The sequence below is a fragment of the Dromaius novaehollandiae genome, chromosome 2, assembly GCF_036370855.1.
Source record: "Dromaius novaehollandiae isolate bDroNov1 chromosome 2, bDroNov1.hap1, whole genome shotgun sequence".
In the NCBI taxonomy this organism is placed as follows: domain Eukaryota; kingdom Metazoa; phylum Chordata; class Aves; order Casuariiformes; family Dromaiidae; genus Dromaius; species Dromaius novaehollandiae.
In genome coordinates, this window is record NC_088099.1 from 157031980 (window position 1) to 157050561 (window position 18582).

General features: G+C 40.9%; 1 protein-coding gene across 1 annotated transcript; it reads right to left on the reverse strand.

The window, feature by feature from the left end:
* Window positions 1-1183: 1183 nt before the first annotated feature.
* Window positions 1184-18308, reverse strand: DERL1 (derlin 1). The gene is made up of 8 exons (XM_026110098.2): window positions 17910-18308; window positions 16121-16232; window positions 12340-12404; window positions 10253-10279; window positions 7798-7893; window positions 7012-7064; window positions 5759-5869; window positions 1184-3878 (listed from the first exon to the last, which is right to left on the reverse strand). Exons 1-8 carry the CDS (start codon window positions 18060-18062, stop codon window positions 3740-3742), a joined length of 756 nt encoding a protein of 251 aa, XP_025965883.1. The 5' UTR covers window positions 18063-18308; the 3' UTR covers window positions 1184-3739.
* Between the last annotated feature and the right edge of the window lie 274 nt (window positions 18309-18582).

Sequence of the window (18582 nt, forward strand, 5' to 3'; positions counted from 1 at the left end):
CCTTCCTCGTTTTTTTACATATAATATAAATATATACACTTTTTTCCCAGAAATTAGTATCTTTTTAGACTTCACTACCTCATATATCCACTAACATCACAGGCTCACTGTATTTTCATGAGGAAAGCAGCTCACTACACCTTAACCAGCAAAGCAGTCTCTCCCTCCACTGAAGTACACAATGATATACAAACACAGAAAGGATCTTATGCTGTATTGCAAACAATATGCTATTCTGAAAGTTAAAGCCTCTCACTTTCCTAACACAGCCATTAGAGGACAGTTAAATGAAGCAACAGGTCCAGTTTCTCAATAAGGCATTTGCAATGCCACATTACCAAACTGCATTGAGAGAGGAGCTGACCCCAAGTCAAAGGAAGTGATAGAAATGAAAGGCGAAGTGTTTTAGAAGCAGACACATTTGATTTCATATTCCTGGCTCTTCCACTGACCATTTATGCAGCTTCAGCAAAAATCAAAAAGCACACTTGCCACATTGCTTTATCTTGTCATTTTAGTACAGACCAAGGCCTTCCCAGTTGAAGGAGCTCAAGAAGCTCATATAGCACCTCACACACCAAGACTATGATCTTCTGGGCCTCTATAGCAACAAACAGGACAAGTGCAGTCAGATGAAAAACACGGTTATGGAGGAAGAGACCAGAAGAGTCATTCAGATGATGCTCACTGCAGGTCTGAATCAGCTGAGATAACAGACCTTCAAGAGGAATTCTGGCATACATCTGGCTGGACAGAGAGAGAGGATATCGCAAAATACCCAAGCTTACCCCTGGTAAAAGTGAATGATCTCTATCTGCTCACCCTCAAGCTTTGTGGGATTGAAGGTATTTCCTCCTGGACAACAATAAAAGGATGAACAATCAGGTATAAAAAGAAAAAAATTGCTGTAAGAGGATAATCGCTCAGGCAGGACACAGAGTCAAAACTCATACTGACAAACAGAGGCAAAGAAAATGCCTTTAAATTTTGCAATTGATCAGAGATTTTGGAGAAGGCAAGACCCTCCCTCCATCCCCCCAAAAAGCAGATCATTTTCTTGAGTACTTTTGATCAACAGCAGGCAGTGGTGTAACAACACGGCTATCATACATTCTCTGGAGACATGCAGATCAGAAGGCTTATCTCTAAACTGAAATATGATTTAGTGAAACAGAGACATAAACAGTGATTAAAACTTTAATTTAAAACTTTGCCAACAAAAAATTGATTACAAAAAGGGAAGTTATCTGTACAAAATAAGAAAGGAGGTACTCATTTAACAAGAGACTGCCATTGTCAGTGTTTGCTGAAGGACACACAAATAGTGCTTCAGGTCAAATGGCAAATAAGAAACGCACAAACTGAACTTGTAATATGAAATCCTAAAGTGAATCTTCCATAAACCAAAATAAACTGAAGTTTTTCAAAAGCAAATCAGAAGCCTATTTTCCTTGCAAACCCTTTCCTCTTGATTTATAGAAGGAGGATACACTACAAACTAAGACCCAACACAATGCACAGGGCCAGGACAGTGACTTCTGCCATGCTTTGTCCCTCTTGTGCCTCTATGCTGGCCTTCTGTGCAAAGATATTCTGCAATTTGAGTGTGCCAGAGTTTAAACTGAGTCACAAACTACTGCATCTTCACTTAACAGTTAGGTCCTGACCCAAAATCAAGACAAATGCTTTGGAGACAGTGATATTGCCATGACTAAAAGACCAGCTGCATTATGACTCTTATAAGAGTGACAGTTCTGAAACTTTTCAAGTTAGCATCAACAACAGCTGTCAGTCAACAGTAGATTAATATTTACGACAGTGCAGTCCTATTTTCCTCCTACCATTTTATAGGGGGACAAGATCATCTTTGAAACTTATCACTGAACGGACAAAAATGGCAGGTGATTTCTGAACTCCACGTTCCTGTAAAATCTAAACACACGATATCATCATTACTGGTTTTCTACATCTGTCCATAAGCCAGATCAACAAAATTGAGTTGCAATAAAGAAATGGAGCATGCACCTTTTTCAGACAAGACACGTGAAAACTTCCAGGCTGACTGCTTAATTTCAAAGTTTCACATTAAGTGGTAAGTAGTATTTACACATTTTTAAACCTTCAGAACTCAGGTTTAGTGAAGGAAAAACAGTAGTGAAAAGACGTTTGGGCCCAAATTCACTTCACTTAGTTAGAGATGCCCGAGACATGTACGCTGGGGCAAAACTGCCTTGTGTGGTCTAACTAGCCAGTAAGAAGACAGACAAATGCTAGAGGAAAATTCAGTCTAGGGTCTGAACCTCACGCTAGCAGTGCTCTTCTTTTTCCTCCGACTGTAAAGGGAGAAAAGGGACAACTATACTCCAACTCAAAGTCTCAGTTAAGTCTAGGACAACTGCGCTCCCAGCTTAAGTGTTGTCATTTGCAGGAGCCCAGGCCTTACCTCTCTCACTAGCAGCTCCCACCTAGGGGAGCTGGGGGACAGCTACATTTTCAAATGCTATGAGACACGCATGAGTCCTCCTCACAACTGGGAAAGCTGAGATAAGCAAGAAGCTTGCTCAAGTTCATATGGTGAGTCAGTAACTAGCTAGCGTTACAGCTTCCTGGCTCCTAGCCCCATGCTCTGCCCACAAGAACCCAGTATTTGGAAAATACTGTACAGAATCATTCCCTTCTCCACATCAAGAAGTTTTAACAAAAAAAATGGAGATAGTAATAGACAGTTTATGTAGTTTTTTACTCAGCAGTGACAGAGTCCTTTACTAAAGCAATCTGTTCTGTTCTATCTTGAACCTGGAAAAATTTATTTCCAGCTTTGAATCTTTGAAGTCTTAAAGCTTTTAAGAGAAAGTTGTAGATTCCATTAACAAACAATCCGGCCGTCAGTACCCTTCACATTAACTACAATGATATGTTATGTTTTGTAGTTGTAAATTAGTATTTGTGCTATCCAATTTTGCAATCAAAACAGAAACCCTGAAGCCAAGAATTCACAGATCTCAGGAAAAAAAACAAGCTAGGCAACCTCAGTTTAAACAGAGCAAGCCTTGTACATGACATGAAGAATTCAGAGATTTCAATTCTGTGAATATTTGTTATTGCAATTTCAAACGAAAGCCCTCTTATCCTTAGTCTTGCCCATCACATGCTGCAGCAGATAGGACAAATGCTGTGCAGCAAGAAAAACTGCCCTCAAAATACAGCTCAATAATGGAAATGAAACACTTGCACTTTGTTTTATAAATGCAGCATAGATATATCACTTAAATAATGTTTCCAAAAACCCTGGAACTTAAGCACAGCTACGGGAAAAAAATCAGCTTCCTAATCATAGGGGTTAGGTTGATCCCTCTGCCACACACTGGATTCTTACCTTACCTAAGCCAACAAAACTTTGAACACACCAGGTGAAACAGAACACCATTAACTTGTTCCATCACATCACAGAACAAGATGCCAGAATGGATGCCCGTTGCTACAGACAGACAATACTGTACAAAGAAGGCTTTTTTAATGGCAGAATTGAATTGAATACTACTTGCTAATCTGGAGCAAGATCTACATTTTTCCCTTCTGGAGTTTTTAATTTTGTCTTGCACCAGAAAAATTCTTTCTAATCAGTTAAATCCAACAATACTACAAAGAGCTCATTCTTAAGCACACTCTGTACCAGGAAGGATCGGTCCTACGTGCTATTAAAACCAAAGAATTGCTGTTTTTCGAGGGCAGGAGTTCTTCACTGGTCACCTAGCCGGAAACCTTGGCCCCAGTTGTGTCTTCCACCACCTTGTTGATCCTCAGCAGCTCTTCTCATGCTTGCAGGTGGGACGCCAAACCCTGACACTCCTCCTCTTCTGTTGGGCAGCCAGCGGTACCTAGGACAAACCGTGGGGGAGAGAGAGAGTTTGAGAAAGAACTGTACCTTGGGGGGGGTAACTACCAGACTACTTCTCTATGCACTTCCTTTTAGCTGCTAGATTTTGCAATAAAATTGGCTTTTGATAGCAATACCTCACAGAATTCTTTCAAATATTAAGCCCTCAGCATGCTGAGAAACAGGAATTCTGGGGAACTTCAGTCTCTGTGATATGGTATACACAGTAATCCAAGCACAGGGGGGAAAAAAACATATGGTAAGGAAGTCTCATTGTTGAGAACAAACACTCTGATACCAACTTAATTCCCCTAACTTCCCTCCCTTTTTCCCAGAGAATTTAAAAAAAAAAAAAAAAAAAATCCAAGTCACTGCTGAGCACATCTCTCTCTTTAATACTAAAAAACCTCCAGCATCCAAACATCCCACTACTCTCTGAAGTAAAGATTCCTGAGGAACTAAGGACCAAAGAGACTTGAGGAAATACAGGTTCAGGTACCTAGCCTGCCTGAAACCAGAGTTTAACTGACTTGGCCAGAACAAATCAGGGCTGTAAAACTTCACCACCCAACTTAGGCTACCATCTGAATAGACAGTGATACAAAAATACAACTTCTGTATTTTGCTAGTGATGCTATCAATTCAGAGTCATTTGAGCTCTATAGTACACAGACAGCCATACTGTGCTCCTGTAAATCCCTTGCTGAATTTGGCCATGCAAATCTGAGGCCCAAGGAACGAAGAGAAAAACAACAACTAAAATTCCTTTACACAGGAAAAGTGATCTTGTGTAGAAAAGTTTGTTACTATATTAAAGGTATCAGTAACTCATCACAGAATCTTTTTAATAAAACACTGCAGTACAGAGACAGAATTTATCCCTCTTTAGAGATGTTCATAGTACTTCTGTTCCTGCTTCTCAAATACAGAGAAGAATTAAATACCTGTAACAGGAATCAAGAGAATTGCACATAACCAACAGGATTGATGGTAGTTTCAGAGCTGTTATTACTCTGGAAGACATTTTAAGATAACATTTTGTCTTCTAATCTTTACGGAAAATTAGGTATAGCAGGAGGGCTTGCAAAGACAAAGCTAGAGTATACAGCCTCCCCTAATCATATTAAAAGTTGTACAGAAAGTATAACTGCAATTCAACTTTGCATCTTTTAATTAACACATTAGGCTATTAAAAAGGGTTAATTCAGTTACTAAAGTTTGGTAGAGAAAGAACATTTACAACCCAAAAGGATGACGACAAGGGGAACTGAAGAGATGATTTTTGGTTTCTGATCTCAATGTTTCAATGCCAAAAAAATTAACAGATTGCAAGAAAAAGCACCTCAGAAATCCAGACCTGCAGTTTTAGTCAAGGCCACTGGTATCAACTGCAGACCAAAATATGTATTATAGTACTGAACAGATCTGCAGTGGGCTTCTGTTCTGTTGTTGTTGCAGGTTGCTAGCCTGGTAGCTGCTATAATGATACATGGAAATACAGATAAAAGATAATTTACAGGGGAAAATGCGATTTAAAAAAAAACAAAACACCAAAAATCCAGCAGATATTGCCTGCTAATTTCCAGAGAGGCCTCTATTACAGTTCAATACACTAGCAGAAACATGACTGCTATCTCACTCTTAGGAGTAGGCAAAAAGCCATCCACAATGATAACACTTCCACCTCAGCAGTTTACAAGAAACTCAGGTGTTTTGATGACTCAGTATAATCTAACATGATTTTCTATGCATGCAACACAATTGAGAGATTGAAGCAGGTTGATTTATGAAAATATTTTACACCCTGCTGTCCCAACAAATGTGTGTTATATAGAAGACTGTTCCACATTAATAGTGAACCAAAGAATAAAGCCAGCTTACAAGAACTGAGGTGTGGACAGAAAATTCCTTCCTCCTAAATCCATTGGATATTTAAACATTAAGAAGAAATAGAGGTGTCCAACCAGATTTCCTATCAGCTCATTGATGACCCTGCAAGGCAAAAGAAAAAGAATTGTTTCACATGCTTTCTTTTGCAGAGATGAATGACTATCTTCTTCAGTTAACCCTGTTCACCTGCCATAGGCATCTCTACAGCCACGGGCCACAGAAAATTCCCCTTTCCCTCAGCATTTTGCATTCACATCTTTAGAAGTGTCAACCTTCAGTGCCAACACATCAGCAGGCTGTTTCGCCCTCCCTTCCAAGCCTTCTCTACAGGCTGCACTGAAAATGCAATTACATGCTTGTTTACATCAGTGAATTAGACCGTATAGCTATTAGTGTCTAAAATAATAGTCTACCTAACTTGAGAAGTTACTGCTGTTTCCACTGGACAGTCTGTCTCTTGCTGTACTGAACAGTTTTGTTCCCAACTTTGTAAAAACACTGCTGAATGGAGGCCCTTGAGTATTTTCTGTCATGCATAGAAACAGCAGGTATCTAACAGCAAGCAGTTTTCTTAAGTGACGGATGAGTCAGTAGGAGGCACAGCCAGAAAAGGGAATTTGGAATTGCTGTACTCCTATCTCCTTTTATAAATCAACCACATAAGTTATTATCACTAATTGTGTTACAGCGGCACCAAGAGGCTCCAACCAATACAGGGGAACTAATGTGAAAGACAGTGCACAAAGAGGGGATTTCTGCATCACAGAGTTTAGTCAAAAAGATGCAAGACAGACCAAAGGATTCAGAAAGTGTTGGCATGTACGCTGCAGGCTTTTTATGGCCATATTTCTGTTTCACAAGCAGAAAAAAATAGCATGCCAGGTGAGATTTTGAGGGAAAGAAGTAACAATGCTATCGGAATCAAGCTGAGTTTGTTTCTAAAACCAGTAACAATGGTTGATTATATGGGATGAAATCTTCCTTTACTAAAAGTCTAATGCATAGACCTACTAGAAAATAAACCAATTCTTATTCCCCTTCCCCACATTCTCTAGTTCTCTTATCCACAATTCTCCTCCATTGCTTTTATATTAAAGAATCAGTGTATGACACAGTAAGCATTACCAGTTGTAACAGTACAGCTTTAAGCCTCTCCTTTTAATATTGCTGCTAAATTTAGTGATAAGATAAATAGCTGTTAAAGCCTTTATAGCTTCAAGCTGGCCGTATTAGTAAATACGTACGATCCACCAATGATGTAGTTGAATCCCAGAATAACCCATGGAAGGTAACAGGCCTAAAAAAGAATTAAATGGAGATACAGAAGTTGTAAGTACCAGTGAAGGACATAAACCTGCATATGCTCCATTGTACTTTTGTAGGTATGACTATACCAGTATTTTCAGCATTACACAAATCCCAATATATTAACTTAAGTAGATTCTTAACTTAAGTAGATTCTAACTGAGAGGTAGGATACTCTAAACTGAGTAATCACTAAAGTTTTTAGACAAATCATACTCATTCAAACATTAGAGTGCAGGAGACATCTGCTTATATCTTCCACAGCAAGCTTACATCTGAAAAGTCTTGAAATTTCTGAACTTGAAAAGGTCTGGAAACAAGTATCCAAAGTTTTCACTACAAGATCTGGCAGAAACAGACTAGGTTGCAAATTAAAGAGAAATGTAATATACCAACATTTTTGCCACTATTATTAAGCTTTTATTTGGGTTAATGTTCATCAGGAAAATTTTTCCTCTTTTTCTCAGGCCAACGAATTTCAGATGTCAGGATATCTTTTCAGTAAAGCCACACTGGATGACAGCATATGGAAGACCATGGAGAAATTTGTCCTCACTGCCTCTCAAGGAGTCTGTAGCTTTGTGTAAGCATAGGATATCTTTAATAAGAGAAAATATTTGTATTCTGCCTTCTAGCTTATACAGAAATAATGTCCAGCAGCATCTAGCATCCCCTTCACATGCATCTTAAGCACAGAAGTTTTTCCAATATCCTGTTTGATGTACCTTAAATCTTGTTCCAAACCAAAACGATACAATCATGTCTCTGTTCAGCTGGGCCCAAACATAAAGTACAGACATGATGAGAGGAATCATCAGCAACTGCAAAGTTAAAAAAAAAAAAAGTTACCATCACTTTCATAGACACCTGAGAAACTGAAACAGGCAGTAGGAACTGCAAGTTTCAGAAACTGTGCGTAAGCATGATACATCACCAAAATCATTAGTTTACCCCAGAATCTTTGCCATCAAATGTCATGGATCTGTTCACAATCTAATGAGAAACCTAAGCCAGAGAACCGACATGGTCATTGTACACTGCTATGCTGGAAGATCCCTTCTCTGTTAATGAAGACATGGTCCCAGTAGGCTGAAGTATTTTGGCTTATGTGCCTACCTGAGCTACCATAGGCTGCTCACTTCCTGGTATAGATATCAAATGATTAATTCGTACATAAAAAGCATAGATTTTCTCAGCATCATACCATGTATGATTAACTCTCCTCCTCACTCTCAGCACAGGCACGTCTATGTTTCAGCTTCAGTGTAGTGCAGCTGAGACACAGAAAGGTATCTCAGGTATGTAAAACAGCAGCACAAGACCATGTAAAACAAAGGGCTCCAACTCAAAGTGAACTGTCCGCAGCTGCTGTTTCCACTGCTCCCGGCTGCTTGGTACTGCACCTACCGCAGCCAGCAGAACAGAACGTATTTGTGCCCCAGTCGTTTCTGCTCATGAGCCAGGACACTAACCCAAATGCATCCTCATCTGCAGCTAAGCTAACATGCCAGATGTTAGTTGCCCATTACGTCTCTCTCAGAAGCTACCACCACAAAGGGAGGGTGTACCACTGCTCCAGCACCACCAGTGCCAAGTATCACAGTTAGATTTGGCAAAGTGACCTTGGTAGAGCCTCAAGTTAAACCTTGCTCCAAGCTAGGAGATGAGACTGTTTCAAATACTCCACTCAGCTATATGCAGTCACAGTAAGGAAGCAGTGCTAGTGAAACAAACATAAAGCAGTATTTCAGCTCTCTGCTGATTTCTAAACTGAAGACAGACGCTGTGCTAACAACATTTCTATAAACTGGCTTGAACACCACCAAGCAGCTTGGCTGACTGGAACTGAAGTTAAAACACGTCGCTTCAGAGGTGGCACTCATTAAAGTGGCATACCTGAGTCAGTGCAGCCTTCCAAGCCCTAAGTTGCACCAGCAGTCTGGCTCTTCACACAAGCACCCCACAGCTCTTCACTAAACTAGCTTTTGCTTTCTGGAAAAACAAAGTAATGTCTAGATTCTGAAAGTATTTGACATGAGAATAAAGGTCCTGCTGAGGTAACTCTGTCTTCTCACTTTGCATACAAGCCACTCAACACGAGCAAAAAAAACCCCTAGTTCTAACAAAAAGAAACATTCGTACACCAAACAACTGCTTCTCTTTCAAGTAATACTTCAAATGCAAATTTAAAACCATTTTAATTTCCCTTTTATAAGGATGACATAAATCAATGCTTCAGTCTCAGTTCAAACAACATATGTTTAACTGTAGTATTCTGTAGAAACTGTAGCAACTAGCAAACTGTAGAAAAATTCTGTGAACTCTTTCCCAGCAAGAAAGTTTCAAGTGCCAAATTAAGGACAGCCCTTAACAGAACTCAATCCTGACTGTAGATGCACAATCACTCTTTTTACCTACCAGAAGAAACTGATAAATGATCTAATAAATACTAAGATAATCAATACAAAATACTGGAGATATTGCTGTAGGCTTTGGGTGATGGGGACAGAAGTTAGATGAAGAAAGAACATCAGAGGCAGGCTGAAAAAAAAAGTTATCTGACTAGATACTCTGTTGTGCCCAACAAATGCTTTCCTATTTCCCTCCTTAGAATCTGGGCAGATAACTGCCTTATTGAAACTTGTTATTTAGATTGCTATTTTAATCATCCCTGTGAGGATTTTGCACTTCACATGTATCTCAAGCTGCATTTTTGATGAAAAGATCTTCTGTCAGCAAGCAAAAGGAACAAATACTGTGAAACGAATTTGAGAAGTCTGATGAACCCAAGAATCATTTTTAGCTAAAAAGAATAAGAATGCACATCCACAGATCTCACTACACGTTCATTAGAGGAAACAGTACGTAGGTAAAATTCTGGGTCCTTTTTAGTAAAAGGCAAAACACTAACTAGAAGATCAGATTTTCACTCCTTGACTCCCTGTTGACATTATATAGGGCAGAATCAGATACAGGCTTCTGATCAGGGTAGCTGAGGCTAACACAAACTACTTTGAAAGCCAAAAACTAACAGTACACACATAACCAGTCTATTTTGATGCAAACTAAAGCAACCTAGCTTAACTCATGATGTGCAGTTATGCAGATATGCTGTCTATAAAGTCATTAAATAGTCACAGAGTTCCAAAAAATTATTTTAAAAACCTGCACTGCACTTACCTGCATATCCATTGCCAAGCCAGTTATCTGTCATTGCATCACTAAGGAAAATGCAACAAAACTTGACAGATGAGAATGACAAAAAGAAGCTACACATGCACATGCTGAACACATGTGGAAAGGCCTTTAACTGTACAGCTTAAGTGTAAGTGTAAACAACAGTCACATGAAGTATCAAGTCAAGCTCTGAAAAAATGAAAAGCCTTCTATGATGTACAGACCCATTCATATTGTTTATGGGCATACCAAACCCAATCAGTCTTTGCAGAAAGTCATGCTACGGGCCAGGAGTTAATTCTTTCATTAGTCTCTTTAAACACAAAAGTGCTGTTTTTATAACTACAAGGATACCAGAACAGCAAAAATATCTAATATCACAACTGGGTCATAGAAAATATATAATTTCTTGAACTCTATCAATGCAGACTTTTAATAGCGTTTTCCTAACTTGGAGCATGACGGATTTGCTTGCTGGCGTAATTGCTGGGGAGAAACAATTACTGAAGAATTATGTTATGATCAGAATGCTTTTAATAGTTCAGGAATGAGTATAAGATGGCACCAAGCTTTTTCCCAGATTACATATTCAGGTTACTCCTTACACCATATATGGAACAAGCAAGTGGAAACTTTCAAATGACCATTTTGAAAGTCAAGTCATAATCAGATTCCTCCAGCAGCTCACAGCTCAACAGCCTGCAACAAGAATTAAGCTGACAGTTTTCTTAACAACATAACTAAACCTAGATTGTTTTCCTAGTAACTACTGCAGCTCAACAGGATTAGCAGGAATGACAATAACGATTCCCTCCATACAGTGGAATGTGACTAGAGATGGTCAATCTATTGATAAGGCAGCAGTATTTCTACACAGTAGCTTTTCTGGCTTATCTGGTTCACGCGGAAGTCGCAGCTCCCTGTTTTGCCTGCATATTGTGCTACTGCAAATTGCTATAAAGGAAGCTAGGAACAGCAAGACTAGAACAGGAACAGAGATTATTTTTCTAATGCGCTACAATAAGAAAGAATAAAGAAGCGCCATTGAGAACTATTCTGATCAGTTTTGTTCGAGAAATAAACACGCTGTGTAGTGAAGCCTGGGATCATCCAGGGCTCCCTATCTAAAGCAAGTCTTTCAGATCAAAATTGTTCATCCAACTCCAGCCTGACTCAGTATTCAAGCACGTTACTATTCCATGACTTTTCTGGCATTAGACAACCTAAACTACACTGAAATGATAAAGTACACAAACAACCAGAATAAGTAACAACATTTGTTAGCTAAAGACTGGACAACACAGACCTACGAGGGCGCATCTACACTAGGAAACTGAGTACAGTGCAGAGATCCATAAAATCATAGATTCATAGAATACTTGATTTTGGGAGGGCCCTCTAGAGATTGTCTAGTTCAACCCTCCCCCCCAAAGCAGGGTCAACTAAAGGAAGTTCCTCAGGACAGTGTCCCGTTGGGTTTTGAGTACCTCCAGGCATGCAGATTCCACAACCTCTTTGGGCAACCTGTTCCAGTGTTTGGCCACCCTCACAGTAATAAGCTTTTGGGTTGTTGGGGGCGGGGGGGGGGGGGGGGGGGTGTTAAACATTTTAAATGAAATTTCTTGTGTTTCAATTTGTGCTCACTCTGCCAAAAGCAACACTGCTTTAACAGATTTAGCCAACTTGTAACCAACAGGTGACAGCTCTCTCCATGAAGTACGCTTGAATTTCCAATCCAGGCAATAGCAAAGATCAGACCTGTCTGCACCTGTCATCTTAAACACACTGAACGTACTAGCCCATGGGATCCTAGCCCACATGGCGATCCACAGAAGTGGTTAGTCGAGGCAATACAGTGCGCACAATGGAAACTCATGCAGCACAGGCAGAGCATTATATAAGCAGAACTCTAGTCCCCAAATTACAAACCTTTATTAGTACATTTATTAGGATTCTCTCTCCAAGTCACTCACTACTTTTTCTCACTACATTTTTAAAACTGTTAGTTGATAAAACCTGGTCTTTGAACATATATCAGGTAGAAATAGGAGAACCAAGATATTCCAGAAGTTTGATGAGCAGAAGGATACAACAATGCAGATCCAATTAAACAGGAGCATGAACATGTAATCTGCTGGTCTTCCATCAAAAGCACCTGCAAATAAGAAGAATCATTAGGAAAACCCTTGCAAAGTACTGAAAACTTGATGAAAAAAATCAAGACTCCTTCCAATTCATTTATATAATAAAGGTCCACTAAATTAAAGGTCTACAAACTCTGCTCTGTGCCCCAGGAACCAGCTAAGTTGGCAGACAGCTAGAGATTACTATTTTGCCTTGATTCTTCAGATAGCTACTCTGGATAACAGTGCAGTATATCGCAATCACAGAATTGTTTGGGTTCTTTTGACTTCCATCTACACAAACATTGCCTAAGACTGCTTGCAAGTGAGCTTTCCCTTGCTTATCCTGAGCATCTTTTCTGAGGATGTTGGCAGGAATGAACTTAATAGTACAGCTGGTTGATGAAGCTGACCAACACTAAGTGAGGGACACAATACGGCAAGCTAACATTTGTAGATAGTCTTCCTTACCTTTTTTACTTTTCGGAGTTTAAGAAAAACTCAGATAGTAACAGCTACCCTAAATACAGCCTGTTGCTTATGGTTTTGTTGGGTTTTTATTTATTTTAAATAGCCTGATAGTGGAACAACCTACAGGACTGGAAACTAAGATATTCAGCCTATTGCACTGCACATGCTCTACATTTAAAAACAAAAATATGAACAAAAAAACACCAAACAAACAAAACACAAAAACCACGTTAACTCTGGAGGTAAGTGGATTTAACTTCGTAAGACTTAATGGAGTTGGATTCAGTCCTTTCTAAGGAGTTACCAGTCGGAAGCACACAGTAAGAAAATACAGTTACACAGCAAAAGCAGAGACACAAAGTTTAACTATGAAGTCATAGGAAAATGAAGTCAGAGAAAAACTAGTCCTTTCTTAGCCAACTTGCATCTTTCTTGCATCATCTAGTCAGGCTCAAGAGATGACTATTTTTAGATTCCAGAAAAGTTAACATATCTGACAGAAGAGTATACATGGGCATGTATACATGCGCACCGTTCCTTCTTACGAGCTTGTTTCCAGTTCTGAACAGGTATCAGCAATTTTTTAATGAGATTTTTGTTAAAAAACAAAACCCACAACAATCCCTTGTAAACATGAAAATCATAAGCTCCCACTCTTGCAGATTCTGGTAAGTCTGTTATCACAGACCTCAGCATTTGAGCACCATTCCTGACAACTCCATACAGGCATGGAAAGCCCAAGAATACTAGTGAGATATACCCAAAACACATAGTAACAAACATAATGCACCAGAAACAAGCTGAATTACACAAAATTCAACATAAAAATGCCTAGGAATTTCCACTGTCAAAGGAGGCAAGCTGAAAATAGGGACACTGTTTATCATCAGCACTGTTTAGTTTCCTACAACTATTTTACATGCCCCAAAAATTAAAAAAAAAAATACTCTCAATATTAACTTTTTTTTTAAAAATAACAACTAGAGTAATTCAGCCTATGTAAAGCAAAAATGATATTTCAGTAATTTTATTATTTAAGTTTAGCCACACAAGTCAGAAGCCAGGGGGTCACTTTAAAAATACATTTTAGAAAGTTTTAAATTTGGACAACTACATGAATTGGAGTTTTCTCCTTACTGTTGCCATACAACGAATCTCAATAAATAAAGAGAGGAAGCTGACTAACTCTACAGAAATTCCAGTATAGCAAAATACGAAGGAAGCAAAGGAAATATTTTTCCTTACAACTTATTCACTTCTTGTTTTTCTAACTCTTTTTAATAATCTCCTAGATTAAGTGGTTTAATATCTGAGAAAATTGAGCTACAGACTCACAAGAAGTGACAGACTACCAAGGTGTGACAGCCCTTTGCTATAGAGAGTTGGTTCAGCATAGGAACGAGGTGGGCTGTAGCCCCCAGGTCCATCCATGGGTCCCAGAATACAGTCCGGTCACCTGGGGAAGAGCTGCAGACTCATCACCTCCTCATTCATACTGCCACTGAGCAGCCTCTGCCTATGCCATTTTGGTTTCTCTGCTGATATTTCTTATGCTTTTCACAAACAGAAGCAAGACAAAACGCGTCCATCTCATTTTCCTCAGGAAGCCAGAGGTCAGCTCATTAGGAAAACACAACAAGCATGGTACATAACCATATAAGTATTTTTATAGCTAAATCTCCTCCCCACATAAATTTGAAGTTAACATGCAACATTAGCATACGTTCAAAAGCCACGTACAACCCTGAAAATAAAAGCTTTCACTTCCTCATTTTCCATGAGAAAGGGAAACAGATCTCTGCTGATTTCAACCTGTAAACACATTAACAGCAACTTACACACCTCCCACTTCAATAACTACAGAAGGATCCAAACCTTTTTTTTTTTTGAGGAAAGGACTGACCTAATTAAAAACTTTTTTTTTATACCAAGAAAAATGACCATTACTATAGAGGTGCATGCATTACTTCAAACAAAAACACATCAGATGACTATCCAGTTTCAAACTCCACATGCATATAGGAAGAGTGTAAATCTATTCTTGATAGAATCCCGTTCCTTTCCTGACACTTGTGCTATAGCACAGACACCTAGAAGATTTTTTAGTATTACCAGTGATGCCATATAATGTATTAATAAGGAACCCTTACTACACATAGCTTTGCACAGTAGAATGTCATAACTGCCATACTCTCTTGCATGCACATGTCTGTAATATATTACAAGAGAAAAGAGAAAGGGGGACTGCTTTTAGCTCTAAAACTACCACTTGCTAAGAAAAAACCAAATATTTAAATCCAATCTGGCAGCATGGCTGCATTTCCTCCCTTTCCCTGCTACTATTTTCATGACAAAAAAAGGGATTCTACAATACTCTCTGGAAGACAGATTTACTGGGGATCTCTTCTCTGCCTACACAAACATCATTTTTCTATGCATTGCCACTTATACCATCAGCTCTAAGACTCCGTTAAAACTACACAGACATTATTCTTCATAAGGGCTTTCAAGAGGAGTTCAGCTTTCTAAATACTTCAGCTTAATTATTTATCTCCTTTGGCATAATTTTTACCAACCCTTAACAGAATGTGCAACACAGTGAAACCAATTTTGAAGCTACCTTCTAACAACAATCTTTTGAGACTATCAAAATGATGCTTTTTTCATAAATTGTGCTTTTCTCCATAATCTGATCTCCTTTCTTCTGCTCCCAATCTTTCCTCTAAACCGAAATCCAACTAGTTTCCTAACTTTTTAGCATTTCTATATGACAGAAAGGTACATTTCATCTGTATGAGATTTCTCTCAACTCAGGTCAAACTATAGAAGAATACAGGTAAGCATCCTTGCCTTAAAAAAAAAAACTGTTATTTTCTCAAGATGGATACGCTTGCTGTTATACATGTTTTAGCATACTTCCATGTTAAAGGAATCAAACACAGCAGAATAGAGGTAAAGTTGTCTTTTATTCTCGTTTCCTGAATTCCAACAGCTGGAAACGCCAGGCTGTATTCACAGGAGATGTATCACATTTAGATCCCAAATGAATAAGCTCCCCTCCAAAGGAAAAGTGCTGGTCACACCAATCAGTTTTCAGAGCAGTTTCCCATTGACCAGAGCAAGTGGGCACAGAGATGAGCTAATTTTCTCATAATTCTGTTCAAATCAGCCACGTGCCTGCCTCTGCAAATGAGAACAAGATCTAGCTGGCAATGCTAAGTCACTATTAATTCTGGGCAGCATTTACCACATGCATACAACTTAAAGGACAACATACCTGTTTCTAATCGTGATGAATATTGATACAAGAAGTATAAATTCACCAAATAGAGAAATCCTGTTCCAGGTCCCACCGGGAAGAAGAAAGTTGCAGTTATCGGTCGCCAGATCTGTCCAGATCAAAAGAGAAGGAACTCACTTTTATAGGCTGTAGAATAAATTCACGTGTGCAGTGTTTTTATTTCATTTGTTACCAATTATGTGGAAGATTAAGGAATAGATGAAAAGAAAAATAGTCCAAGTGTCTATTTCTGCTGCTTCAGCCACCTTTACAGGCTTTTCTTTCTATGATCTGATCAGCAAAGCTATCAAGATTGCAACAGAAACTAAGCACAACTTTAAGATCATTTCCATCACATCTCCACAGTATTGAGCGCCTTTTGCAAAGCAAGAAAGATTCTTGCCATGATGCTACCCTGTTTTAAAGGCATCCATAGAGCATTCATTCCAACTTGCACAGAAGCAAATCTTCTGCAAGGAGTTCACACAATAGCCTTTAGCATACATTTCCACACAGCAACACGTACTATTCTTAGCATTTTGCACCTGCTTTAGAAATCCCCTTGACTATCAGCATCAGGTACAGTCGTCATCAATGCAGCAGGTAGCAAGGACAGAAAACATCTATTCATTTATGAACGAAACAGCACTTTGATGTGCAATGTTTCAGAATAACGTATTAGGATCCTGAAGATCATAACTCAAGAAGCATTAACACAGCTACAGAAAGAAACAGTCACTTAAGACAGTAAATGCAGGGGACAGTCATGAAACAAGACTACAGAAGGAGGTGCTTATTTGTCTTTTTTGCATTTTTTTTCCAATATATGTATAAGGAACACACTGATAGAATCTTAAGGGTTGGGTTGGGTTTTTTTTTTTCCACTTTCCACTTTGATTCAACGAGGCATCTCAGATCCTAACCACGTGCAAAACAAAACAGCAAAATTTTAACCTCCCAATACAAGGTGGGGGGGGGAAGTTTTACGTCCAGATTGCAACCACCCTCATCATTGTTTGTACATCCAACAACACTGCACGTCAGTAACTCCAGGATGTCAGTGTTAAGTTAAATCAACTATAAGCACAGAAGTTGATTATCTCCAAACAATTTCAAATTCCAAGTAATAACACAAAACTCTGCACTTCACTAGCTCTGCCTTAACATTTCCAGGAGCAGCTCAGGTTCAGAGCAGTTCTGCACCTGCCTGTTTACAGGGTCGTACACATACAATCCCTGCACAGACTAAGCAAGGCTGGGCAAGCCACCTAGAGCCCGCAGAGTGCCCAGGAACGGCCAGTGACAGCCAAGGGGGCAACCCTAAATAAATAAATAAATAAATAAACAAACCAACTAGGAAACGGGTGCAACAGGACGGGTTACAAGCCAAACTACAAAGCACTTCACAGGCAACTGCCCCTTCTCTGCTCGCCAAGGGCCCCGGACAGGGCTAAGCACCGCCGCATGTGTCACCTTGGGGGGAGCCTCGGGGCTGCAGAGGACTAGCTAAAGCGGTGCCCAGCTCGCAAGCTATTTATAGGCTAAGCAGGGAGGCAGGCCCAGCTTCCTCCCGGAGGCGACGGGCTCGCTCACGAGGACTGCCCAGTGCGTGGCTCCCTCCCAAAGACGCCACCGGAGCCGGGGTGGGGGGACCGCCCTGCCGCCGGCTGCCCAGCCCGGCCGCCCTACGCACTACAACTCCCACAATGCCGAGCGCGCCCCGCACCTAGGCTCTCTACGGCGCGGGCGCCGCAAGGCGCGCCGGGATCGGTAGTGCGGCGCCTACCTGGAAGCGGTTGATGAAGGCGTCGGGCCAGAGGAAGAGATAGATGGGGCTGACGAGGCCCAGCTTGCCGATGAGCGGCACCGCGATGGAGCCGGCGAACCAGTAGCGGGTGATCAGCGGGATGCTCCGGAACCAGTCCCCCAGGTCCGACATGTCGCCGCGCTCGGCCGCTGCGGCCGGGGCCCCGCCGCGAACCGGCCGCCGAGGGAGAGGCGAGGGCGCAGGTCTGGCCGCGCAGGTCTGGCCGCGCGGCTCCCACAGCACCGCCGCCGCCCCGCGGAGGGAGGACGGGAGAGCGCGGCCCGCACCCGCCAGACGTGGCGCCGCCGAATTCGGCCCCGCCGCAGTCACTTCCGGCCCCGCCCCCTCCGTCTGCCGCGGCAACGGCAGTGCCGGAAGTCCCGCCTCCCGGGGGCCGGCAGCCCGGCGGGGAGTGGCGAGAAAAAATGGCGGCGCCGCGAGACTGCCGGAGGGAGGGGAGGGGAGGGAAGGAGAGCGGTGCGGTGCGGTGCGGTGCGGTGCGGTGCGGTGCGGTGCGGTGCGGTGTGGTGTGGTGTGTTTGGGGGCAGGGGAAAATCGGGAAACGCGCCCGCGCTTTCGGTGGTGTCTCTCTCGCTTTGCTTTTATTCAGGCTCTCCGTAGGCTCAGAATTTACAGCTGGTTCATTTTTCCG

Coding starts and splice junctions, on each gene's coding strand:
- DERL1 (XM_026110098.2), bottom strand. CDS start 18,062: ATGTCGGACCTGGGGGACTGGTTCCGGAGCATCCCGCTGATCACCCGC. Junction 7,894..10,252: donor GCTTGGCAATGGATATGCAG/GTAAGTGCAGTG, acceptor TTAACTTTGCAG/TTGCTGATGATTCCTCTCAT. Junction 3,879..5,758: donor CTGTCCACACCTCAGTTCTT/GTAAGCTGGCTT, acceptor GGTTTGTCCTAG/GTACCGCTGGCTGCCCAACA.